The sequence below is a fragment of the Cryptomeria japonica genome, chromosome 7 (assembly GCF_030272615.1).
Source record: "Cryptomeria japonica chromosome 7, Sugi_1.0, whole genome shotgun sequence".
Classification (NCBI taxonomy): domain Eukaryota; kingdom Viridiplantae; phylum Streptophyta; class Pinopsida; order Cupressales; family Cupressaceae; genus Cryptomeria; species Cryptomeria japonica.
In genome coordinates this window covers 106308262-106334866 of record NC_081411.1, presented here as the reverse complement: position 1 = coordinate 106334866, position 26605 = coordinate 106308262, and the positions used below count along the sequence as shown (strand labels likewise).

The 26605-nt window shown below is 45.1% G+C and overlaps 1 protein-coding gene across 3 annotated transcripts in view; it reads left to right on the top strand.

The window, feature by feature from the left end:
- LOC131045062 (uncharacterized) overlaps nucleotides 1-26397 on the top strand; it is a 235450-nt gene extending 209053 nt beyond the window's left edge. For all 3 annotated transcript variants that reach the window (XM_057978578.2, XM_057978579.2, XM_057978577.2), the window contains exons 12-14: nucleotides 22622-25545; nucleotides 25699-25850; nucleotides 26015-26397. In XM_057978578.2, coding sequence (XP_057834561.2) covers nucleotides 22622-25545; nucleotides 25699-25850; nucleotides 26015-26243 — 3305 coding nt within the window. In that variant the 3' untranslated portion in view covers nucleotides 26244-26397. The remainder of the gene's footprint in view (nucleotides 1-22621; nucleotides 25546-25698; nucleotides 25851-26014) is intronic.
- Nucleotides 26398-26605: the final 208 nt, after the last annotated feature.

The following is a 26605-nucleotide window of genomic DNA, read 5'->3' as shown; positions in this document are numbered from 1 at the left end:
GTTTTGCTCTTTAGTGCCAACTTTCTCCATTCTCCTGAAGGCATCTCGCTTGGAAATGTGGAGGTAGATAGGTACCGGCCTATCTTTTCATACCAGGTTAGTAGTATTGCAATTTGAAACAAGTGTGCGTTTGGAAAGTCTTCGTTTACTCCCTCAGCCGGTTCCCCTGATCTGATCCTTGATAGTTGGTCGGCTATTACATGGGACTTCCCTGGCCGTACGACAATGGTGAAGGTGAATTCTTGTAAGAGCAGTAGCCACCGGCTTACCCTCCCTTGAATGATTGGTTTATTCACTAGGTACATTAGTGCCTGATGGTCCACATAAAATGTGAACGGCGTAGCCAACAAGTAGTGCCAGAACTTCTATAGTGCGTACACCATCCCCAGTGCTTCTTGCTCCGTTGTGCTATAGTTCCGTTCGGCCTTTGATAGAAGTCGTCTTGCAAAGAAGACAAAATGGTCTAGTCCTTGCACCCCTACCTGGGCGAGAGTAGCACCAATTGCAAAGTTGGAGGCGTCGACGTGCACGTGAAATTCCTTATTCCAATCTGGTTACACTAATATCGGTGCACTCACCAGCCGATCTTTCAATTCCTTGAAGGCTTCTTCTTGCTTCATACCCCACACAAACGGCTCTCCCTTCCTTGTCAACTTATCTAATGGCCAAGACACCTGCGCAAAGCCTTTGATGAATCTTCGGTAGTAGCCGACATGGCCGAGGAATGATTTCACCCTTGTTGCGTTCGTTGGGCTTTCCATGTTGACGATTACTCCTATCTTGTCTGGGTCTGTCTTCAATCCTTCTTTATAGACGATGTGGCCTAGGAGTTTCCCTTGTGGTACCATAAACCTGCACTTCTTTGTATTCAGGGCTAACCTAGCCTTCCGACATCTTTCCATACATTCCCCCAAAGCCTTCAAATGGGTGTCCTGATCACTAAAAATCGACCAATCATCCAGAAATGCTCTGAAATTCCCTACTGACATCTTGTCAAAAATATGCAAAATTATTCGTTGGAAGGTCGTGGGCGTATTGCATAGCTCGAAGGGTATGCGATTATAGGCATACACTCCTTCCTCCACCACGAATGTGGTCTTTAGCTTATCTTCTTCCGCAATACTTATCTGGTTGTACCTGGAGAATCCATCCAGAAATGTGTATATTTCGTGCCCAACGACTTCTTCCTGGATACTGTTAGTGAATGGGATCGGAAATGGATCCTTGATGGTTACTGCATTTAGGTACCTGAAATCCACACATATCCTTATCTGATTAGCCTCTTTTTTAAGGGAGATGACTATTGGAGAAACCCAGTCACTTGTTTCCACTTTGAATATAATCCCCTCTTCCAACATTTTATTGATCTCCTCATTGACTTTGGTTGCGTAGTTTTTGTTCATCCTGTACGACCTCCTCCTTCCCCAGATGGGCTCCTGGTACGAGGGTTATGCGATGCACGCATAGCTCCGGCGGTACCCCCTTCAAGTCTTTGTAGGTCCAGGCAAAGACATCTTTATATTCCAGAAATATCTTTAAGGCTGCTGCCTTCAACACAGGGTTCCAGTCATCTCCTACTAGTATCACCTGTGGTTCTGCTTCATTGCCCAAATTAATTTTCTCCACATCTCGTTCCTTGTACTTGATGGGTTTATCCCTTTCAAACTGGTGTGCTGGCGTGTCATCCACTCTTGCCATTCCCTCTTGATACCTACCGTACTCTGGGGGAAAGGATTGTTCTTCCGTCCTGCTGCTTGATTCTCCTATCTCACATATTTGTAGAATGTGACATTTTGGGTGGAAGACCTCATAGTCCTCCATTTGCCAATGAAAAAGTCCCAGCAGTGAACTGGCTCCATCCTCCGAACACCCGTCCAATTCCAACATTCCTTCCTCGTCGGGCTCTTTCCCTCCTCTGTCTCCTTCAGATCTCCACTCCCATTGATTGGAATCTTTTGAGTCGGAGTCCGATGACGCGGGCTCTTCGCTGACGGACTGGTTCCTGAGATCAATTACATACTTATGACCATCACTCTCGATTGAGAGCATATTCCTTTTCCAGTTATGATTAGCTTTGGCCATGATCAACCTCCCCCTTCCTAGAAGAGCGTCTTAGGCTTTCCTTTCCAGCAGAATGACTACAAAATCCAGAAGGAATTGTTGCGTCCCAATTACCACCTTTTGTGCCATGAGGGTATTGAGGGGTTTTATACCGTGTTGATTGGCACCGACCAGGTGGAAGGTTGGTGGCCAGAGTGTAGGCTTGCCGAGGCTTCGCCAAGTTTCCTCCGGTAGTACGTTGACTCCGGACCCACCATCAACAATGGTGTTTGTAAGCTTTTATCCCATTATATCCATCTCTACTATTGCCAGTTTCTGTCCGACGCCCACCGCGAGTAGCATAGGATTCATGGCATCTGTACCAGATTCCTTCACCGGGTCCGTACTACATGGTTCCGCCACCGGTTGGTGTTCCTGACCGAGGGTAGTGTCCATGGTTACATTTGTCAGAGCCATCCTTAACTATGGCATGGTCTATAGAAGGTCATACACCCGTACGGGTGTTGTGGTTTGTAACATCTGCTTGATGATAGTCTTCTCTGGTTCCGACCGGATTGGTGTATCGGCAGCCAGGTGCGAGGCCCTCCGCTCTCCAGCCATCGCCTGCTGGATATCCGCCCTTGCCTCCTGGAGTCTTTCTTTTTCTGTGAGAGGGTCTGGGTACATGGCTTTCTTAGTTTGCAACCTTGTGATTGCCAATACGTCTTCTCTTGATCCCTCCACATCGAACATGTTCACCCCTTTTTGTTTTGGACAATCTATGTCCTCGTGATTTCCTGGACCGCACCATCTGCACAACAAACTTCCTACATCACCTCCGTTTTGGCATTCTCGGGCAAAGTGACCCCATTCGTTACACTTCCTACACTGAATCATGGGTCGCCCCTTTCCGTCGTATTGAATTCTGCTCCTCGGTGTGTTATTATTGGATCTGTTGTTACCCCACCGATTGTTTCTGTACCCTCCAGGTGAGGCATTAGAGTTTGCTGTTGGCCTCGGCGGTGTCGCCGACAGTGTGGTTTGGTCGGGTTGGGCTTAGAGCACTTGTGTGCTCTGTGCTTTCAAGTTGTACGAGCATTCCTTAGTGGAATGTCCCGTTACTTGGCAGATGTCACATAACACTTTACGGGAACAACTTCCTTTAGTGTGTCCTTCAGTCTTGCAGTCAGTACAACATAGTTCTTTTCCTTCCCTACCACTTTCTTTGTCACCTTTTAACTCCTTCATTATCCTCATCATATCCTTCCGGAGTGCTTGCACGGTTTTGGCTCCCCCGTCGTTGTCGACGCCTGTGCTGTCACCATCGCTGGTCCGTCGCTTCCCCCGGAATGTCTTGTTTTCACTTTCAATATCCATGGCGCGGTTGTATGCTTCATCGTACGATGGCGGACGGACCACTTTCATCGTCCTTCTCAGGGACGGTACCAATCCTTCCACGAACCACCGCTTCTTGAGGCCATCTGCCGGTTGGTTCTCCATTTTGTTAAGTAGTTCCCTCAGCCTTCTATTATATGCATGCACTGTTTGCCCTCTCGGGTAAAGGGTTAAATGCAGAAAGTAAATGCACAGAACATAATGGAAATACATTAAATAACCAGTCTCTATATTAATTCAACAGTCCATGTACATCAAGTGCTTATAACATTACATTTGGCATGACTATCATGATCCTACTTCGAAGAAAAGGTACACAATATATAATACCCGAAGGGGTACGACACAACCGTCGCGACTCCAACTACCTACCTGTCGGCTAACTAACTGACCGCCGTAACTCATTATTACCGACGACAACATAAACATAATATAACAACATAACATAATGATTATTCCCGGCAACATCATCCCCCCCAAGAAAAGAAGTCGACTCCGATGACTTAATACAAAATAGAGATGAACGGCAGGAACTACTGACGCCTGTCGGGCCCGGATCTTATACACTTCCTGCGTCCTCACTTGAAAACCCTTTTCTGCTACCATCCGATGCTCAAGTGCGGATTTCACCAATATTGCTTCCTTTGCCATCACAGTCCTCCTGGGCCTAACCCAAACTTGTCTGCAAAACACATTTTTCAATTTCAGCTTCCACCAACTGCTACTCAAATGATACCGTCTCCCTAGCCAATTTGTCCTCGATAGCCACCCGTGCGTCTCTCCCGACATCCAACTCCTGGGTACGCTGAACTAAGTCTCATGCGATTATTGTCTCCAACCTGGTGGTCAGCTCCTCCCGAGCCCTCTGTGCATCCACCAAGGCAACCTCATGTCCAGTCGAGACATACTCCGAGTTCCTCAAAGCGTACCAGTCATGCCTGGAGGTGGCCACAATCCGCTGGCACAAATGCTAGGTGACACCTCAAATCCTCCATCACACTCCCCAAAGGCTAAAAACTGAACTGAATAACTCCCTGGTGTCATACAACTGTGCGGGCCTGCAATGCCTTACCTCAAACTCTGTTTGTTCGCAACCTCCAAATCCGTCTCCCTCTACGGCTTATGGCTTCCCGCCAATGCTTAGCTGCAGGCTTCTTTCTCACAATACGGACAACCACAACACTTCCCGTGGTCTTCTGTAGCTCAAAATAAACTGGGGGTCTGGGGGCAACGCCCCCAGTGGGGTCGATGGGCAGCGCCCCCGCCGCCAACACCAATTTACAACCCTCAGAACCATATGAAAGTCCATGGCGCACTGCATTTCTGTGATATTTTAAGATGCCAAAAACCCTTCTTTTCCACTCTGAATTTCCAGTGTCCTGGCTTCAAACTCCAGCAAATCATTCTAAATCTGGCCGTCGTCGTCTTTTTTTTTTTTTGGCACTATAATGTCCCCGATGGCACCCCGGCCATACAACCTCCCTGTACGGTCAACAATAGCACTGGCACCTCCGTGCACACCGTACGGTCCTCCTTCCGCATGCCCAACGCAGTTCAACCGTACAGTGACCACTGACGATGAAGCGACTGTGTGTGTGTTTGTGCAGTTGCATGGCTGTGCGGCTTCGTGCTGTGCGGCTGCGGGCTGTGCGGCTCTTCGGCGCGTGAGTGTGCGGGCGGGTGAGTTGTTCTATTGTAGGCTACGTGCTGTGCGGCTTTGTAGTTGCGGGTGCCATTGTCTCATGCAGTTAACTGTCTCGTACGACCGTATGGTGTTTTTTTTTAAAAAAAAAAAAAAAAAGAAGTTGTCTAGAGAGTCTTCGGCTCGAGTCCCCTGTCTTTGGGTTTTCCTCGCCCAAAAGTCTCCTGCTTTTGTCCCGTGCCTCTCGAGTCGCTTGCCTGGCCTCTTAGGTCCCCTTCCATCCTCGCGGGTCCCCCTTCGGGCTCTCGGGTGTCCATCCGGCCTCTCGGGTCCCCTGTGCGCTTCGCGTGGTAGGGTTTCAATTTGGGCCCGTTGGTGGCAAGTCTATTTTCAATGGCCATCGGAAGCCCTGGAACCACAAATTCTACAGGGACCACAACCTCCTTCCCGTACATAAGAAGAAGAAGAATAATAAAGATTTTGAAGACTGCGGTCTTCCATACAGGGTTCCAATCGTGGCCAACACTCTTCGGATTATCTACGTCGCCAGGGTTTGGGGTGTCTCCCTCCCAATATTCTTTGTATTCCGGCAGGTACACCTCTGTTGGTTGCTCTGGTTCGTCTACTTCGAGCCTGTAGCTTTGGAACATTTCGTAATCCTCCATTTGCCAGTGGAAGAGCCCGTTAAGTGAGCATACCTCATCTTCAGAACATCCCTCCAATTCGAGCACCCCTTCACTGTTCGGCTCCATCGCGTTCTTGCCCTTGCTTTCATCGGGACCCCCTTCCCCTTTATTAGAGTCCTCTGAGTCCGAGTCGGAAGAGGCGAGCTCTTCGCCGACATCTTGGGTGTGTAGGTCAATGGTATATTTCCGCCATCCATTCTCCATGGAAAGTGTATTTTTCTTCCAGTTGTGGTTTACCCTCGCGTTGATCAACCACGCTCTCCCCAGGATGGCGTCATAGCCTTTCTTCTTCGAGGGAATAACCATGAAATCTAACAAGAATGGTTGCGTACCAATCGTCACTTGCTGGGCCATCAACAGGCCAAGTGGCTTAATGTCGTGTTGGTTCGCTCCCACCAGGTTGAATGTGGGCGGCCACAGGGTGGGCTTCCCCAGCCGCTTCCATGTTTCTTCTGGTAGTACATTCACCCCAGATCCCCCATCCACAATGGTGTCCTTCAGAATGGTCCCACGGATACCCATTTCTACCACAGCTGGGTGTCTACCACTGCTTACGGCTAGTAACATCGGGTCAGTCGAAGGGCTGACGGAAACCTCCACCTGTGGTGTACTCTTCGAAGCAATGGCGGGAACCCCTACCTGTGGTGCACTCGACGATGCGGTGGCGGGAACCCCTACCTGTGGTGTACTCGATAATGCGGTGCTTTGCACATTGGTGAGGATGGCAGTCCTCAATTGTGGCATAGAGTCTAGAAGGTCTTTTACCTTTATCGGCACCTCTATCTGCACGATTTGCCCAATGATGTTATTTTCCGCTTCCGTACGGAATGATGTACTCGCCACCTCGTTGTCCCGTTGTTCGGTCGTCATCTCACGTTCAATATTGGCCTTTGCCTCCCGTAATCTCTCCTTCTCCGTACGAGGGTCGGGATAAGTGGCTTTTTTCGTCTGGGCGTGGGTGATCGCCAGTACTTCTTTCTCACCAGTCTTCTTAGCCTTCTCAATGTTGAGGAGATTAACCCCTGCCTGCGGGCAATTTGCGTCCTCATGGTCGCCTGGCCCACACCAACGACAGAGGTGCTGAGGGGTGGCTTCCTTCGTGCAATCACAGGCGAAGTGCCCCCACTGATTACAGGGCCTACATTGGATAACTGGCCTGCCCTTGGTGTCATACTGGATACGGCTTCCGTTATTGGTATTGTTGCTATTCCTTCCGCCGTTGCGTCTGTTGTCCCGGTATCCTCGAGATGATGCCGTTGTGTTAGTATGTTGGCCGGTACCCGCTGGTGCGGATGTTGTGGCCTGCTCCGTGAATAACACCTGGTTCATTTGCGTACTTCGGGTTTTCATGTTGTATGGGCACTCCTTGGTGGAGTGTCCCATCACTTGGCAAATCTCACAGAATGCCTTCTTTTGGCAAGTACCCTTTGTGTGCCCTTCCTCTTTGCACTCAATGCACCATATGTCCCCTTCGTTTCGACCAGTGCTTCTCATTATTTTGAATTCCTTTCTCATTCGCTCCGTGTCTTTCTGGAGCGCTTGCACCCGTTTGCCAGCCTCGTCGTCGCTGCTGCTTTCCTCTGAAGAGTCATCGTCCTCGGATGAGGATTTATTACTTTTCTTCTTCTTTGATGTTTTGTGTTCGCTCTCCAGGTCCATCGCCCTATTATAAGCGTCGTCATATGACGTCGGGGGTACAATTTTCATCTTCCTCTGTAGGGAGGATTTCAACCCTTCAACAAACCATCGTTTCTTCAATCCATCTGCGGGTTGGCTTTCCATTTTACCCAAGAGTTCTTTCAGCCTCCAACTGTATACCCGTACTGTCTCCCTGGTACCTTGTTTGGTACTGTATATCTCCGTTACAATTTCATTGTCATCATGGAGCAACCAAAACTCCCTCGTGAATTCCTTCTGTAGATTGGCCCATGTGGCCACTTTTTGCTTGTCCACATCGGAGTACCAATCTATGGCAACTCTTCGTAACGTGGCTGGGAACTGCTGTACCCAGTCATCCTGGTCTGTTACTCCGTTGGCGGACCAAATGGTTTCACATGTACGGCAGTGCCGTAAGGGGTCTTCCTTGCCCTCTCCTGTGAACTTTGGCAATTTTTGTTTACTCGCCATCCCTCCGGTGGGTCTCGCTCCTCTAATTCCTTGTGTGCTTGTACCTGGCGATCCTCTGCCTCCTGCAACTGAACCTCCACTCGTGGGTCCTCCGGAAAGAGTTCCTGACACCGAACCAAACAAATTGCCTCCCGTACGGTACCCTTGTGCTCCCTCGGCACCTTCGGTCGTACCGTCACCTTCCGGTGTCTCCCTTCGGTTGGTTGTCTCCCTCCGGTTGTCCTCTGAAATGGACAAATTCTTTAGCAAGTCTCTGGTAGCGTCGATCAGGTTTAGACTTCGCCTTGTTTGTTCCACCAACTCTTCGCGGCTTCTTACCCTATGGTGGTATTCTAGCGAACTATAGAGTTCTCCTTCGGCACCCTCCGTGACTCCTTCTGGCAGCCCTACAACAGTGTAGACAGTGTAGTTCTCTTCGTCTATCTCTGCCTCCGCAACCTCCGTGACACCCCCTGGGTGCCCTTCGGGCAACCCCTCGGCCGGTCGTCCCTCGGCAAGTTGCCTTAGCCTACGCCTTCGTTCTATCTGCTGTCTGAGAGTCAACGCGGTTTGTGCCACTTCCCATTCGTCACTCTGTATCTTTTTATTTTTGTCCTTATTTAGTCTATTGGGCATAAGTCACTTCCATACACAGCAAACACACGCCATGTACACAAAAAAAACTTTTATTATTTTTATTTTTATTTTGCCTTTCGGCCACAATTTATATCAGCAGTGTGTCGGGATTATTACAAGGTTCAATTTCCTCCTGGCCTGGCGCCATTTCGTTCCGTTACCTGTCGGTTGTTCTCTTCGTAGCGTTGTAGGATTTGTTGTCGTCGCTCTTTCTGGGCAATCTCCTCCAGGCGGGCCTGTTGTGCCAGCGATGCTTGTGCAAGCAGCCGGGGGAGGTGGTTCATTAACCGGTTTACTGCCGGGCTAACCTCCAGCGCTGTCCACACGACACTTGGTGGGATTTCTGCCTCCGCCGCTTCTCGTCGGACATAGGTCTGAATGGCTACCTGTAGCAAAATTGAAAATTCTCGCGTTGCCGTGTCGTCTCCTGTGTAAAGTTCTGTTTGGACGTCGTCGGCCTCTGGGTTTATTTCACCAACGGGTAGGCCCATTGTGTCTGTGCGCCATCCGTGTCTTCCGTTCCCGAGTACGTCTAGGCAGCGGTGCCAAAGATACACGAAGAAGATGGGTGTATCTACGGTGGGACCACCGTGCGGTGGTAACATCGACGGTGACCACCGTACGGTGGGCCACCGGCGGTGGTAACACCGACGGTGACTACCGTGCGGTGGACCACCGGCGGTGGTAACATCGTACGGTGGCACCCACAACTAGAAAGCCGCACAGCACGCAGCCTGCAGCCGCACAACTCACCCGCCCACACACTCATGCGCCGAACAGCCGCACAGCGCGAAGCCGCACAGCCATGCAACCGCACAAACACGCACGCAGTCGCTTCGTCGTCAGTGGTCACTGTACGGTTGAACTGCGTTGGGCATGCGGAAGGAGGACTGTACGGTGTGCACGGAGGTGCTAGTGCTATTGTTGCCCGTACAGGGAGGTTGTATGGCCGGGGTGCCATCAGGGACATTATAGTGCCCAAAAGAGAAAAAAAAAAAAAACGACGACGACCAGATTTAAAATGATTCGCTGGAGTTTGAAGACAGGACACTAGAAATTTAGAGTGGAAAAGAAGGGTTTTTTGGCATTGCCCCTCGACCTCGCTTGGGGCGTTGCCCCCGGACCCCCAGTTTATTTTGAGCTACAGAAGACCACGGGAAGTGTTGTGGTTGTCCGTATTGTGAGAAAGAAGCCTGCAGCTAAGCATTGGCGGGAAGCCATAAGTTGTAGAGGGAGACGGATTTGGAGGTTGCGAACAAACAGAGTTTGAGGGAAGGCATTGCAGGTCCGCGCAGTTGTATGACACTAGGGAGTTATTCAGTTCAGTTTTTAGCCTTTGGGGAGTGTGATGTAGGATTTGAGGTGTCTCCTAGCATTTGTGCCAGCGGATTGTGGCCACCTCCAGGCATGACTAGTATGCTTTGAGGAACTCAGAGTATGTCTCGGCTGGACGTGAGGTTGCCTTTGTGGATGCACAGAGGGCTCGGGAGGAGCTGACCACCAAGTTGGAGGCAATAGTCGCGTGAGACTTAGTTCAGCATACCCAGGAGTTGGATGCCGGGAGAGCAGCACGGGTGGCTATCGAGGACAAATTGGCTAGGGAGACAGTATCATTTGAGTAGCAGTTGGTGGAAGCTGAGATTGAAAAACGTGTTTTGCAGAAGTTTGGGTTAGGCCCAGGAGGACTGTGATGGCAAAGGAAGCAACATTGGTGAAATCTGCACTTGAGCATTGGATGGTAGCAGAAAAGGGTTTTCAGGCGAGGATGCAGGAAGTGTATAAGATCCGGGCCTGATTGGCGTCAGTAGTTCCTGCCGTTCATCTCTATTTTGTATTAAGTCGTCGGAGTCGACTTCTTTTCTTGGGGGGGATGATGTTGTCGGGAATAATCATTATGTTATGTTGTTATATTATGTTTATGTTGTCGTCGGTAATAATGAGTTACGGCGGTCAGTTAGTTAGCCGACGGGTAGGTAGTTGGAGTCGCGACGATTGTGTTGTACCCCTTCGGGTATTATATATTGTGTACCTTTTCTTCGAAGTAGGATCATGTTAGTCGTGTCAGATGTAATGTTATAAGCACTTATTGTACATGGACTGTTGAATTAATATAGAGGCTGGTTATTTAATATATTTCCATTATGTTATGTGCATTTACGTTCTGCATTTAACCGTTTACTCGAGAGTGCAAACAGAGTTTACGTTCACCATTATCGTGCGGCCTGGGCAAAACCATGTGATAGCGGACCAATTATCATGCATAAAGTCAGGAGAATCAGCGGAAGGGGTGAATGATGATTTTCCAGATGCCCACTTATTCCAAATTGCTGCATTGCCACCGTGGTACACGGCCATCGGGGAGTATCTTTCTACTTCAGTCTTTCCGCCAGGCATGCTACCAATAGAACGAAGGAAATTGATTTTACGAAGTCGAACATTCCAACTGATCAATGGACTAGTATATAAGATGGGACCAGATCAAATATTCAAAAGATGTGTGATGGAGGAGGTGCTAGGAGTTCTCCGAGAGGTGCACGAGGGGCCGACAGGGGGACACATGGGATCGGACACTACTGCACGGAAGGTGCTACTCGTGGGCTTGTAGTGGCCCACGCTATATAATGATGCTCGAGAATGGGTTGTTGGTTGCGGCACGTGCCAAAGGGTTGGGAAACCATTGAAGCGGGACTTTATGCCGCTCAACCCCTCGCACGCGCAGGAATTATTTGAATGATGGGGGTTGGACTTTGTCGAACCACTCAAAGTCAGTCATGCTAGGCGGTGCAGATACATCGTGGTAGCCACGGAATATTTGACTAAGTGGGTGGAAGCACGGGCCCTACCCGATAACTCGGCGGTGAGTACAACTAGATTTATTTGAGCAAATCATTACTCAGTATGGTATCCCCATGCAGCTGACGAGTGACTGAGGTGGCCATTTTGTCAACCATGTTATTAAGTTGCTCACAACAGAATTTAAGATCTTCCATTCTCTGTCGAGTCCTTACTACCCTCGAGCCAATGGGCAGGCGGAGGCCACGAACAAGATCCTTGTCGGAGTCATTTATAAGTCTTGTGGGGTCGAAGGGGAAGATTGGGAAGAGAAGTTACCCTCCGTGTTATGGGCTTACCGCACGACGTACAAAGTGACTACGGGACAAACGCCCTTCCAACTCATGTATGGGCAGGAAGCAGTGGTGCCCGCCGAATTCATGGTACCAAGTCTTTGTATTGCAATATAAAATGGACTTGGCGATATGGAGAGCCTGAGGGAGCGACTTTATGCTCTGAATAAACTTGATGAGAAGCTGATGATGGCTTAGTGGGCAACCGAGACAACGCAGTAGAGGAGGAAGTTGTGGTACGATAAGCACCTAAAGCGAATGAAGTTCACCCCAGGACAACTCGTGTTGAAATATAATGGGCGAAATGAAATTAAACCTAGAAAATTTAAAGTGAGGTGGCTAGGACCTTACAAAGTTCGCGAAGTCGTAGCAAATGGATTGGTTCGGCTGTGGACATTGGTGGCAACACTGTGTGGTGGGACCACCGGCGGTGGAACCACCGTGCGATGGCAATACCGACGGTGGGGCCGCCGTGCGGTGGCAACACCGACGGTGGGACCACTGTGCGGTGGATACCACCGCTGCTGCAAGGCATAAAGCCGTCGAAAACATAAATGCAGCCAACCGCACAAACATGCAACCCCTACACACACGCACTCCGCCCAACAACGCAGCACCCAGGCAATCACAGGGCAGGCACACGCAGCCATACACAGCCATCCAGGAGGTAGTTAAGGTGGTTACACAACCGTACGGCTATAACCAGAAATCAATTACAGGAGAAAGTAATGGAATCGACTGGGAAACGGAGTTGGAAGAAGCAGTTGCAGGCTTCCTCTAGTAGCAGCCAGATGAATAAAAATACCAGGGTCCTGTTGTCAGGCGTGCGTGTTGTAGGTAGCACAATGGATGCCAGCGCAAGTCAGAAGAAAAAGTAGAAAGCACCACAACCTGCGACAAGTTGAAAAATACATTGACTCCTCAGAATATCACCTTCGAGGGCCTGAATGGGTGTGAATGCCGGAAATGGTGGCAGGACACTCCCGACGATGATTTGGTGAAGCAGAACCTTCGTAAGGCAGAAGTGGAGTGGGCTATTCAAATGCCTGTGTTTCCTATCCACAAGTATGAGGGTGCCCTACGGTTCAGGGTGGACACCTTTGACAGATACACACGGACGAGTACTTTTGAGTATCTCGGGAGGGATGTCACATATCCTTCAAAGCTATGGACTTTACCAGAATATTCGGCATCCTAGGCAAACAGGGCAGGAAAATCGAGTTGAAGGCTAAGAAGATGAAGCGTGAGAAGAAAGAATATTGGATTAAATTAGTATCCCGAAACTTTACGACAGCGGAGCTGGGCAGCATGGCTGATGCCACGAAGGGACGAGGAATACGCAAGACCTTTGTTGCAGAGGGCCATTGGCGATGCATAATGGATGTCATTACGAGTAGGTTGACGGGATCTGGTAGGGCGTCGGACATCACACTCCCTCAGATTATGCTCATGAACGGATTTATGAACGACATTGTGTACAATTGGGCTGCGTTGCTAGCAGAGCGAATGTATGAGTTCTTGATGATGCAGCATCACGTTTTATATGCCCCATTATGTCATATGAGTGTTCTTGGAGGCCACGCGGGAAGCAGTGCCGGAGGCAGAGTTGGAGGTACGGTCGCAGGGACCGTTGGCAGTAGGTGAGCCTCCTATCATGTATTGAAGACACCTTGACATTGGGCACTCTTCTGCGAAGCGAAAACGGATGGTAGTTACGGTCTCAGGGGAACTTGATAGTGGGAGGGAGACTTCCAATAGTACAGAGGATTCAGAAACGAAGGATGAGGAGGATGATAGCAGCAGGGCGACGGAGGAGAGGGTCCTTTTTGCCCCACCCTTGCTACCGATGGGCACACCTGTGATGTCATCTGGAGTGAGAGGCATCTCTATTCTGGCATTTGGGCAGAGCCGCACGCTAGTTGCACTTGGCCTCATCCAGCAGCAGGTAGCATCACCTCCGCAGGGTCGAGCACCACCTTCGGGACCGGCCTCGGCCATGGAGGCACTTACCGAAGACATGGCGGAGTCGTGTACAGATGGGTCGCCGCATCGAGTAGTGGTAGATGAGGAGCAAGGATTGAGGGAGGTAGTTGATAGGGAGCCTCAGGTGCGGTTGGATGTTGTTGGATCTGAGGCAGTGGTGACTGGTTCTGCCTCCTTGTTGGAGGAGCCTAGGGCTATGGCGACACACACTCCGGTCGTAGAGATGCAGAGAGTTCCGGGGATCCCTAGTACAGACCCGTCGGTAGTGGCTATGGAAAGCTGGTTGACTCAGCGATTTCAGATGACAATGGTACCACTCGTGGGAGATGTGGTATTCTCACCTTGTCGAGAGACTCCAGCTGAGGTAGTAGACTTGGACGATTCATCTGGCGAGGCACATGTACTAGTAGTTGGGAACGAGGCAAGAGAGGTCGTCTCTGCCATCTAGGAGTAGGGGGATGCTACACCTCTAGTGGCGAGGAAGGTACCTTCATACTAGCAGGATGCGGCAATATCGGTTCCGACAGAGACTTCTGAGTTACCCCTTGGCGCTCTTACACAGATGCCACGTCCATCACGGTCACAGCCTTCGAAGGAGGAGGGGGAGGACATTGAGGCCTATTTAGTTGACATGGTGACGAGGGGTAGGCAAGTGGTGGCCACGGCCCAGATGCGAGCATTACAGCAGGTTGTGGTGGAGTTAGAGAGGGTCCTACAGTTTATGCAGGTGGGCTGCCCTGCAGCCTTTGCTACATGCTTTGAGTCTCCGGGATGGCCGACTACTCAGACAGATGAGATGCTGCAGGCTTGGATTGTGCGTGAGCCCATTGTGGAGAGTCAGGTGATGGCAGTCGTCCGAGAGATTGAGTAGGTCTATCGAGACGCCTACTATGCATTAAGGCGTACACAGCATGAGTCTGCGGTCCACGAGGTTGCTCAAGTCGAGTTGGAGAGGGATGTGGCCAGTCAGTAGGCCTCGTGGGCAGCAGAGAGGGCCCAGTTGTTGGCGTAGCTTGAGATGGCTCGAGTAGAGAAGGCTGAGGTGGAGACTCGCCTTTCGGTGGAGCAGAGTGGGAGGAGCCTCATGCATCAAGAGATGGATGCAGTCACTGCCGAGAGGAGCCTGTTGCAGGCTCGATTGGTCGGTATGACGGAGACAGCGGATACGAAAGAGGAGTTACTGGAAGCTGCGCATATGGTGAAGACGGCTTTGGAGAAAGTGTTGGTGGCAGAGCATGATGTGACAGCACGTACTCAACAGGTTTATGAGCTCCGTGCCCGCTTGGCGCCCCCTCCTTAGTTTTGTCTTGGATGTATAATTTGTATGGGTTGCATTGTCTCCCATTTTGTTGTTAGTCATCAGAGATGACGACTTCTTTTTTGAGGGGGATGATGTTGTCGGGAAATATGTATATCTTATGTTTTGGGAGTAATGTTATTTGTTAGTAGTTAGTTAGCCGATGGGTAGGTAGTTGGAGTCGCGACGGCTGTGTCGCATCCCTTTGGCTGTTATATATTGTACTACCTACGGGTATTGAAAGGTGTGATGTTTACGACAGATAATACTATGAACATTGGATACACTTTGAGTTATTAATGAAAAGCTTATTCTCGTATTCATGTTGTTATTGCATTGTTTATTTCTGCATTACTTCTGTATTCCTTCTGTTTACCCAGTGAGGCAAACACAGGTCAATCTCTTCTGATTCTGACCAATTTGGCAATAGGATTGTCTTCTTCATTTCATTCTCATAATGTGGGTGTGTATTATCTTTGTTATCTAATACTTGATCAGGAATGAGGAAAAGTCCACTCTCATGAAATCCACTGACATTCTGGACCACATTCTTCTCTTCATTGCGTGCTCGTTCATTAGATTAGCCCAATAATCTTCTGTCAATCTTATGAGTGAACTTCTCTCCCCTGATCCTTCTGACCTTCTTGTCTGGATCAAATCTTTCTCTTTTCTTATACGTAGCAAATTGATAGAATGCAAGTTCCTCACCTGTAGTGTTGGCGGCTATGGCAGACTTGCAAACCTCTGACGTCTTCCTATTTGAAATACGAAATGTCATGCCTGTCTTGTGCTTCTCTCTCTGAATAACATTGAACTCTAGAAGCTGTCTCAACACTTCCAACAATATCATTCTGTTAGTCGGATACCTAGGAAGTCTGTAGGGTTAAGATTGAAACCTATGAATCTTGAGGTATGTGAAAGTGGGAAATTGTATATACCACGATCCATATTTTTCTATTAACTTCGTTGCCTCCTTGGACAATCTTCTGTGGATTCCGCCTTGCAGCATCCGTGTGATGTGCATAGTGAATGCATCATTCACTTTCTTATAGTCTTCAATTCTATACATGCTCAGTTGGGGGTAGCATTCATGACTCTTGAACTGTCCTTGCCCATTCCCGACTTCACCTTTGCTTATTAATCCCCTATATGAAACAAACCGTGCAAGCAGGTATACCGGGTAAGAAGTCATGGCAAATGACTTGGGCCGCTCTACATTCCTCAACTGAAAATCCAGGTTGTCACTTATAATCTTCGACCAATTTATTAGTGTTCCTCTCAGACAATCCTGAATGAAGTAGAACATCCATCCATCGAATATTGCTTCTTGCGGTATCCCCATCACTTTGTTGAGTAGGAATATCAAATCAATATATTCCTCCTTAAAATCTATGCACATGAGTGTCTTGGGAGCCTTGGAATGATGAGACCTAGGCTCAATCATCCACTCTTTGTTAATTAAATTCTTGCATACACCCATCTTCTTCGTGTATCTTTCTGCATAATCATCCTTGGTCACATCCTTCATTTCTGTCCTGCGCGGAATTCCAAACACCTCTGCAATAGCATCCTCAGCAAGGTAGGCGATGACAACGCCCTTAGGACTCTTGATCATTCTTGTGAGCGGATCGTAACATCGTGCACACTCTAGGATCAACTCACTGCACTGTATGGATTGTGGAAATCCAACAGCATGGAAGATGCCACTCTTCATAATGTTCGCATATGCTGGGGAAGGAACTTGATCTCCGACTCTGAACATCCGACGCTGCATCTGGTCGAAGTCTAGGAAATGCATGTTTGTATTTGTGATCTCCTTCCATCTGGATGAAATCTTAAGTTCTAGATAAAATCCAGTCTCCAGCATCTTCAATAGTTCTTTCATTTCCTTGTATCCAGACTTTGACATCGCACCTGTACGAAGCTCGAAGTTAGACTTAGGAAAATAAATAATACTTGAAATAAAATTCTTGACTTTCTAAATATTTAGCTAATTAGAGCATGGAGTCAGGAAAATAATCCATACACTTGGTAAATTTTAGCAATTAAGTTCAAAGTGTGACAACACTAAGGCATGAAAACATTTCATAAAATTCGTTGATACCTCCTTATGCTTAGAAAATATGCAAGCTAAAATGCAAAGGAGTATACCAAATTGATGATGACTAAGGAGAGGTGTGAAAGGTTGTGTTTTCACACAATGAATGTCTGAAGACACATTCCGCAGTCAACAATTCTTAAGACAACTTGAAAATCAGACTTATAAAACATGTTTTAATCTTAAAAAATGTGCATAAAACTTGATAAAAATCAATTTAAATGATGAAGACAATCATTTTAAGGAATGTAAGTGTGGCTGGTAAAAATTTAATTTCTGAGGACAAGTCTGAAAATTGGATATTTCAGACTTACCAGCACCTTGCAAAGTGGTTTAAAATCCTTGAAAATGATGAAAAATGGCTAAGGAAACAGCCCCAAGCAAAATCGCCAAAAATGGTTAGGTGGCTGGAAATGAAAATTTCTGAGGACAACGGCCTAACAACGGAGTTTTCAGACTTGCAACAGCGATAAAATGGTCTAAAAGTTGCATAGAAAACTCCACAAAACACCTCCAAATGCAAACTGCCTAAGTTGGAATTGGTTGGGCAATAAAAACTCAAGTTTGAAAATTAATGGCAGCCATTAATGAAGGTCAAAATCTGAAGCAAACTTCAGATCTGAAGCGAATCAGCAGGCTAGAAATGATGGCAGCCATCAAGGATGCATGAAAATCACCAAACTGTGGGCACCAAATCACTCTCCAAGCAAAATCAAAATTTTCCCAAGTATGGCGCTAAACTGAAAATCTGAAAATGTGGTCAATGGCAGCCTTGATCTGTAACAATGGAGGTCCAGAGAGCAAGCAAAAAATGGAAGAAAATATCTCCCAAGTCTCCAAACATAAAATCGCCAACTTTCACTAAAAAAATGCCAAATTTGAAAAAATCACCAAACTTAGCAAAATCGAAAATTTGAAACTGGTCTTTAATGGCAGCCAAGGGAATAGATCAACAAGCTAGAAAAAATGGAGGAGAATAAATCCTCAATCCCACACTTCACTAAAAATGCCTTGCTAAAAATTCGGCCAACTTGGAGAAAAATCGCTTTCATGGAGACACCTGGTAGAAATAATAATAAAATAATGCTAAGGCTGCTCTCTTATACTTGCTTTCACCTCTCACTTTCATCACACAGGCAATGTGGGATAAACACTTGCTTGAATACTTGCCTGGTGAAAACCTAACTTGCTTCTAGTAGGTTCAAATATTAAATGATTATTGCAAGTTATTTAATTTTGCTTTTAAAATTTTAAATAATCATATTAATAATTATTTAAAAGCAATTAAAATGGGGCTTATTTATTAAAATATTGCAATTTAAATCCAAAATTAAGCCTCCAGGGGAAAATCGATATAGGTTGGGATTGAAAAATCCCTTTAAAATTATCAAAATCATCAAAAATTCCCCATAAGGGAAAATCGATACATGCTTGGACAAAAATCCATGCATAACTTCATCAAAATGCACACAAAAAACCTCCCAGGGGAAAATCGATATGAGCTTGGACAAAAATCCAAACAAAAATCCACTCTATTTGCAAAAAAATACCCCCAGGGGAAATCGATATGAGCTTGGACAAAAATCCACACTCAAAACTCACTTAACTTGGAACAAAGCTCCCTGGTGGAAAATCGACCTCAGTCAGGATGAAAATATGGACTCAAAACTCTTCAAAATACTCCCAGTGGAAAATCGATCTCTGTCAGGATGAAAATCCGGACAAAAATCCTTACAAAATGTTCTCAGGGGAAAATCGATCTCTGTCTGGATGAAAATCGAAACAAAAATCCACACTTAGTTGTCACAAAAATCCTAGTGGAAATCGACCCAAGCATGGAATTATCCTCAACGTTGTCCTCACTCCAATCTGCACTTCAGTCCGCACTCCAGTCCGCACTCTTGGTGGAAAATTGATGGCAATCTGGATAAATCGTGACATAGCCAAATTTTAGCACTTCCAGGGGAAAAACGACCCAGGTATGAATAAACGGTGGGGGAAAATAGTAGCCAGTATGGATTCCAAGGGAAACCCATGTGTAGTATTAATTTTGAGTGGGGGAATGGGTTGGGTAGTCTGGAATGTGAGGGGAAAAGCACCTCTAGCATGGAATTTGACCCTTTAACCCTTGGAATATGGATTTCCCTTAGGATTTTAACATTTTAACAACTCAAAATCACTTAGAAACTTCAAATTTAGACTGGACTTAGGCAAATTTCCCAAAAATAAGAGCAAAACATAGGAAAATATTGGAATAAAGTGCGAAATCAACTTAAATAATACCTTAGAAGCGAGAAAACAACTCCAAAAGGTCTGTGAATACCTTGGCACTTTAAAATCACTGATGTGCGTGTTTAAAAACACATTAACATTCAAAAGGTCAAACACTTAGCCAAAACTTAGGATGATTAAAATATCAACTTTTGCAACTTGATCCTACAACTTCAAAAACCCTAGACAGCACTAGGCATGATCAAAACTCCAAGACTCGGGCACGAGAAATGCAAATTGCCCACTAAGCAGCCAAAACCCTAACCTAACAACGTGGAAAGATGGAAAAGAGGGGGTCCCCATTAGCAATGGGGCGATGTGTGAAAAGGTCACAACACATTGTACTCTCTTCATCAACAAATCTATTGTCCATTGCCACCCGCAGGCTTGGTATGGTGTACTTGGCAGGTACCACAGCCTCCTGCTCGTACATGAGCTGGAACGGAGTATGCCTCGTAGTGACCTTGTAGGTCGTGCGGTAGGCCCACAGTACTACGAACAACCTTTCTTCCCAATCCTCCTGCTCCACCTCACACAACTTATTAATTGTTGACAACAATACCTTGTTGGTCGCCTCTACTTGTTCATTTACTTGGGGGTAGTACGGGCTAGAGAGATTGTGGAAAATTTTAAACTCAATGGTCATGGTACGGATTACTTGGTTGACGAAATGCATTCCCGGATCACTTGTGATTTGAAGGGGTATCCTGTACCTGGTGACAATCTGTTTGTACAAGAACTGTGCCATGCTAAGAGCAGTGCTAAGAGCAGTGTTATCTGGTAGAGCTCACGCTTTTGCCCACTTGGTTAGGTACTCCATAGCCACCACAATATATCTGCACCTATGCATGTTGCTTGGCTTCAAGGGTCCCACAAAATCCAGACCCCACCTTTCAAATAGCTCCTGTGGCTGGGAGGGGAAGAGGGGCATGAAGTTCACTTGAGTGGTTTCCCTACACGTTGGCAAGTGTCACACCCGACCACCCACTCTCGAGCATCAGTGTGTAGAGTTGGCCACCACAAATTGGCCGGAAGTACTTTTCGTGTGGTTGCATCCGGTCCCATGTGTCCCACTGCTAATCCGTCACGTGCTTCCTTCAAAACATTAGGGATTTCCTCCTCCATGACACATCTCCTCAAGATTTGATCAGGTCCCATTTTATTCAAGAGACCAATGATTAGTTGGAAGGTCTTACTCTTCAGTGCCAGTTTCCGTCCTTCCCCTGGAGGCATCTCCTGCAGAAATGTGGAAGTAGAGGTACTGTCTGATCTTCTCGTACCACGATGGTAGTACTGCAATCTAGGACAAGTGTGCGTCTAGAAAGTCCTCGTTCACCCCTTCGACCGGCTCCCTTGACCTGATTTGTGACAGTTGGTCGGCTATCACATGGGACTTTCCTGGCCGCACAATAATGGTGAAGGTGAATTCTTGTAAGAGTAGCAGCCATCTACTTACCCGACCTTGGATGATTGGTTTATTTACCAAGTACATCAGAGCCTGATGGTCCACGTAAAACATGAATGGGGTAGCCAGCAGGTAGTGGCGAAACTTCTGTACGACGTACACCATCCCCAGTGCCTCCCTCTCCGTTGTACTGTAGTTTTGTCGGCCCTCGACAAAAGTTGGCTGGCGAAAAAGATGGGATGATGCAGGCCCTATGTCCCACCTGTGCGAGGGTGGCACCAATGGTGAAGATGGAGGCATCCATGTGTACGTGAAAATCTTTATTCCAATCAGGGTACACCAAGATAGGTGCACTCACCAGTTGATCCTTTAGTTCCCTGAAGGCTCCTTCCTGCTCCGTACCCCATACGAATGGCTCCCCCTTCCTTGGCAGCTTGTCCAGGGGGCAGGAAACTTGTGCAAAGCCCTTGATGAATCTTCGGTAGTAGCCAACATGGCCTAGGAATGACTTCACCCCTGTTACATCCATCTGACTCTCCATATTGATAATCACCCCTACCTTGTCCAAGTCTGTCTTTAGTCCTTCCTTGCAAACAATGTGGCTAAGGAACTTTCCCTACGGCACCATGAACTTGCACTTCTTCGGGTTGAGAGCTAGCCTGGCTCTCGGACACCTCTCCATACATTCTTCGAGGACCTTCAGATGAGTATCCTGGTCACTGAAAATAGACCGGTCATCCAAGAACTCCTTGAAATTCCCTACTGACATTTTGTCAAAGATGTGTAAAATTATTCTTTGGATGACATTGATGAAATGGAGTCATTGACATCTAGCAGTAGGATGGAGGTTGAGCTGGAGCCACAAATTCAACCTTTTATACAAAGTTAGGCGTTTCAGCAAAGTGCAAGGATTAGAACCTCTCCCCAAGTTTTCACAAGATTAGGGAAGAGGAAGAATGAAAATGGTGTAAAATGCAATTTATTCATTATGACGATGATTTTGGTAGGCAATCATCATAAGCTCATAATAGTTGTCAGTGAACTATTGTATCAAGATTTCACACGATGATGCGATTTTGTACTCAATTTTTATTCAAATGAATCAAATTTAATAAAAAACAAATTTGTATTCATTGGAGACATATTGTCATTGAATTATATATATATATATATATATATAAGTTACAGAGTTTTATTCCATATTTTTGCTTAGTTTTACATTTTGGGCATGCCGAGTTTTTGCTGAGTTAAAGTCTGCCAAGTATGCTAACATCAATAGACACATATACTGCAATAATGGCATCAGGTTATAATTTTACCTAGCTTATTTTGAAGTATGATATCGTAGCATCTCTTATTTTTCTTACAACATGGGAAAACCACATGATATAAGGAGTTGATGATCTATATATGGCCACAGTATCTCTGGATGGAATTGAACAAGATGGGCATTAGACATAATAGGAGAGTTTAAATGCCTTGAAGAAATGACAGTTCTTGTTATTCAACAAAGAAATCGATACTAGTTTGCAAGAACATCTCAATTACTTAGGATCTAATTTTTAACATCCTGTAATTCATAAAATTTATAAATCAATTGTCATATAAGTGTAAGAATATTTCTATTTGTGTTTTTATCTGGCAAAGCGGAGAAGGTGCCATGAATAGTAGTCATAGGTATTGGTATTGCTAAACTATAAAATAACCTCTTCAGTGTATGATGTAGATTAATACCTATTTGGGTTTGAATTATTGTTATGCATGTATTGAATCAAGACATTTACATTCAGATTCAAAAGTCATTTGCTCTCCTTAGATCGATGCATTATCAAATTCTGTTATAGATCTATCTTGTTGATATCGTTATTTGAAAACACATAGTGACATTACCATTGAATGTGCTAATATCATTTGTTCTATGTTGGTTGGTGACACAGGCAGAATATATGTGGAAAAATGTGATGAAAGACGGCTTCAAGATGCAGGAGATTGTTTTGCAGAGGCAAAATGCTGGCATAATGCGGCAGGTGCATATGCCAGAGCTAATTGTATTTCCAAATGCCTAAATGCCTGCATAAAGGGAAAAATATTTGAGACCGGTTTGGAATTTATTCAAGTCTTACAAAAAGAAAATTGTAAATCAAACTGTGGAAAATGTGAGATTTGTGAAGGTGTAAAACTTGAAACTGAGTATCTTAAAATGTGTGCAACTCATTTTCATCAGAAAAAGGATTCCATGTCTATGATGAAATTTGTCAAAGCCTTTCCTACAATGGACTTAATTAGATCTTTTCTTTCAAGTAAAGATTACTTTGATGAACTTCTGGGAATTGAAGAGGCAAATGGGAACTACTTTGAGGCTGCAGAGGTGGCAGGGACAAAAGGAGATTTGTTACTTGAGGTGGTAATGCTAGAAAAAGCAAGAAATTATGAACAAGCAATTAAATCAATTCAACTACATGTGTGGTTAAATTCTTTGTGGGGAATGGGAAATGAAGGATGGCCGCTACAGCACTTTCCTGGAAAGAATAAACTCTTAGAGAAAATAAAACAAATAGCTAATCAAAACCTGCTCCATATACCTAAGGTCCTTGTTTCCCTTGATTGTGAAGCATCAATGTTTTCAAGCCAGTCACAGAGTCTCTCTGAGTTAGCTGAACAAATAATCCTCTCACACCAGATGAGAAATGTCAAATTCGAAGTTGTTTCTCTTCGTAAAGTTCTTGATGTGCACCTTCGATCTGATGTCAAAACATTTGAGCATGACGAAGGAGTGAGTTCTTTCGAGAGGGTTGATAGTTCCAAAATGCTTCTGGAGAATAGAGTCTCTTCAACAACAATGATGTTCATTTGGAATTCATGGAAGGACAAAGTTTTATCCTCTGTGTATTCACTTTTAAAACTAGAAAAGCACCAGGAAAGAGAAGAAGATAAAATCTACATTGAATTTGCTTGTGAATATTTTGGCACCAGAGTGAACAGAAATAATAGATTCTGCACCGTGTTTAATAGTGAAGCCTTCTGGCTCAAGGGTAGGAGGCTTGAACTCTTGCAGAGACGAGGAAACTGTGCACAGATTAGTATTCAGAACTTTGCTATGCATGCTAAAGAGTTTCTTTTGATGGAACTGTTTTCTGTCGGAGACCAGGTTCTCAAAAAGATACAACAGATCTATCTTTCATGCACAAATCAGCATTGCATCCTTACTGTTGAAGGCACTCTGATAATTCAAATTTATCAAGTTTCAAAAGCTCTGGAAGATAAGCTGTTAGCTGGGTTTGGACAGGTAACAAGTTTGATTGGGATTGAAAACCTGGTAAATCGTTTCTTTGAGATTTTTTTTCCATTAAAGGCACAGTATGAAAATGTGAAGAAATTTATATCTTTGCGTGAGAATCCAACAAGCAGTTTGATTCTCAAAGATATGACTCTCAATATAATAAGCAAAATGCATGGTGGCTTAACTCTTGGCCAGATTGGAAGATTACAAGTAATGCTCCCCTTTCTTCACAAGGATCTGGTGACAGAGTACGGTAAGGAAATTGTTAAGAGTCTCCAACACAATGATTGCTGGAATAATGTACTGCTCTGGCTGCATATGGAAACACTTACAGGAAACAGTTTTCAGGATAAAAGGTTGAATCTGATAGAAAGCTTTGCAACAGCTTTATACACTACTTTTCAGCATTGGCAGAACCAAAGCAATTACATTTCTCCACATATTTTTCTCTCTCTACTGGAAAAGCTGTTCTTTTTTTCATCTTCATGTGAATATCGATCAGGAGGCTTGTTTTTACCAAGGATTTTCTTCGTAGAGTTAATGACTGGAGAACAAGGGACCTCCTCCTGTGCTTGGTTTCTTCAGTCATCGTCTTTACCTGGATGCCAGGGAAGGCTTGAAAAGTTTTATCATCCCATGCATGATATAATTCTTCAGCTATTGGTAACTTCGAAAGCTGACACATTTACATGGATGAAAGCTTTCAAGATTGATAGCAGAATTTATTTTCCAGAGATGGCAACACGTTTGATTATTATGCTTTGCTTGATGGGTGTTAACAGCATAGGTATGTATCAGAATGCTATGTATACGCTTTCATCTATCTTCCGAGATACAAATATCAGAAAGAATCTGCCTCCTAAATTTGGAGGAAAGCTGCACCAATTTTTACAAAAAAACAAAACGAGCAGAGATGCATTTCTCACACACTTCTCTCGGTTAATGAGAGATATTGATAACCCATTAGTAATGATTGATTCAGTTAAAAGTCCAAAGCTTGAGAGTTGTACTGCTGATTTCATTGTTCTTGGACCTGAGAGCATTAATTATAAGGAAATTCTACTTCAATCCATCTTTCGGGATGAAGGTGATATGATTGCTTTAAATGAAAGGGATGGAGATATGAAGAGTAAAGAGCTTGTGATACAGGGCAAAATGAACATGCTGCCATCAAAAAGTAATAGTTTTGAAACTAATACAAAGCATCTTTCAGGAACTTTGAAATATGGTGAGAGTTTTTGTGACAGTGCCGAGTCTCACAGAGATAAACAGGACAAAGGAAATGCTCACCTCAAATCCATATTGGGTTCCAGTAGCATTGATCAACAGAAAAGGAGTGATTCTTTAGGAGTTGATTCTAGCTTTAGAGATAAGAATGCCCAATTTTCATTACTTGAAGATCACAAAACATCTTGCAAGTTTGAAGTAGATGATCAGTCTCTAGCGTCTTCTGCTCCGAGTCACCTTGAAGAGACACTATCGATCAAGGAAAAATATATCCAGGAAGCATGCAGGGTTTTCCAAGGGATACAAAATACTTCTTATATAGAGACTTTTATCTTAAAAGCTTGCCCACTCAAGGTATAAAAATCACAGCGCGGTGCATACTAATTATGATAATCAATGTGATATGCTCCACTAGTTTTTTATCTCCCTTTTAGCTAGTTAATCCTAGATAGGGCAAAAACACAATTATGCTGTATAACAATCTGATAATTTGAACAATCCATGCAGGCCGAGGTTGACGAATTCGTGGACCTGATAAAGACGGCAATACCAAAAGTGAAACAACGCAAAGTTTTTCCTAATGAAGAAATTGACCTCTCAGAGGAAATGCATCACATCCGTGAAGAATTGTTGCATTTATCTGGACTCCTCCATCCAAGGTCGGTCAGTGATCTTATACATATGCTCTACCTACACCAGATTATTACAATGTATTGAATCGCAGTACAAAGCAGGAGAATCAGAAGATAATTTGTTTATAGAAGCACAATTTGATTTCTTATTTATCTAGTCTAAAAAAGTGCCCCTGTTATTTGAGTTGCAGGCACGAGAAGCACAAAGAATGTGACGCTGAATGGCTAGAGAATGATGTTATATCCCATACCTCTACCAGATTACAGGAAAGTAGGGACAGATTGAACAGATTTAAGTTTGTATTTGAAGATAACACCCAGGCTGACACACAGTGCATTCAAACAGTCCAATCTAAAAATAAGCAGAAGATAAAGAACAAGCCCAAGGGGCACAAGAAGGGTGGAAAACGGAGGAAGTAGAGTTCAAAAGATCTGTCGGTGGATTCATCAATGCATGCATTATTACATTGTGCTAGTAAATTCATGATATTGTATTGGTTATGATTCCACCTCTTTTTGACGAGCTTCGCTTTTTAATATATATTATTAGAACTTACGTCGGTAAATTCAAACATAGTAGTTACACATAAACTAGTCCTTTACATTTATGTACTTTTTTTCTGGTGTAATTTTTTTTTTTTTACAGGTTTTTTATTTTTTTCGTCTATATAATATTTGATTTTATTATTGGTCTTTATATTAAATTAAAGGAAGGATAAATTGTCAGATTGAAAAAATATGATTTAGATTTGATGATTGGACAAAAATTTATAATTTTAATT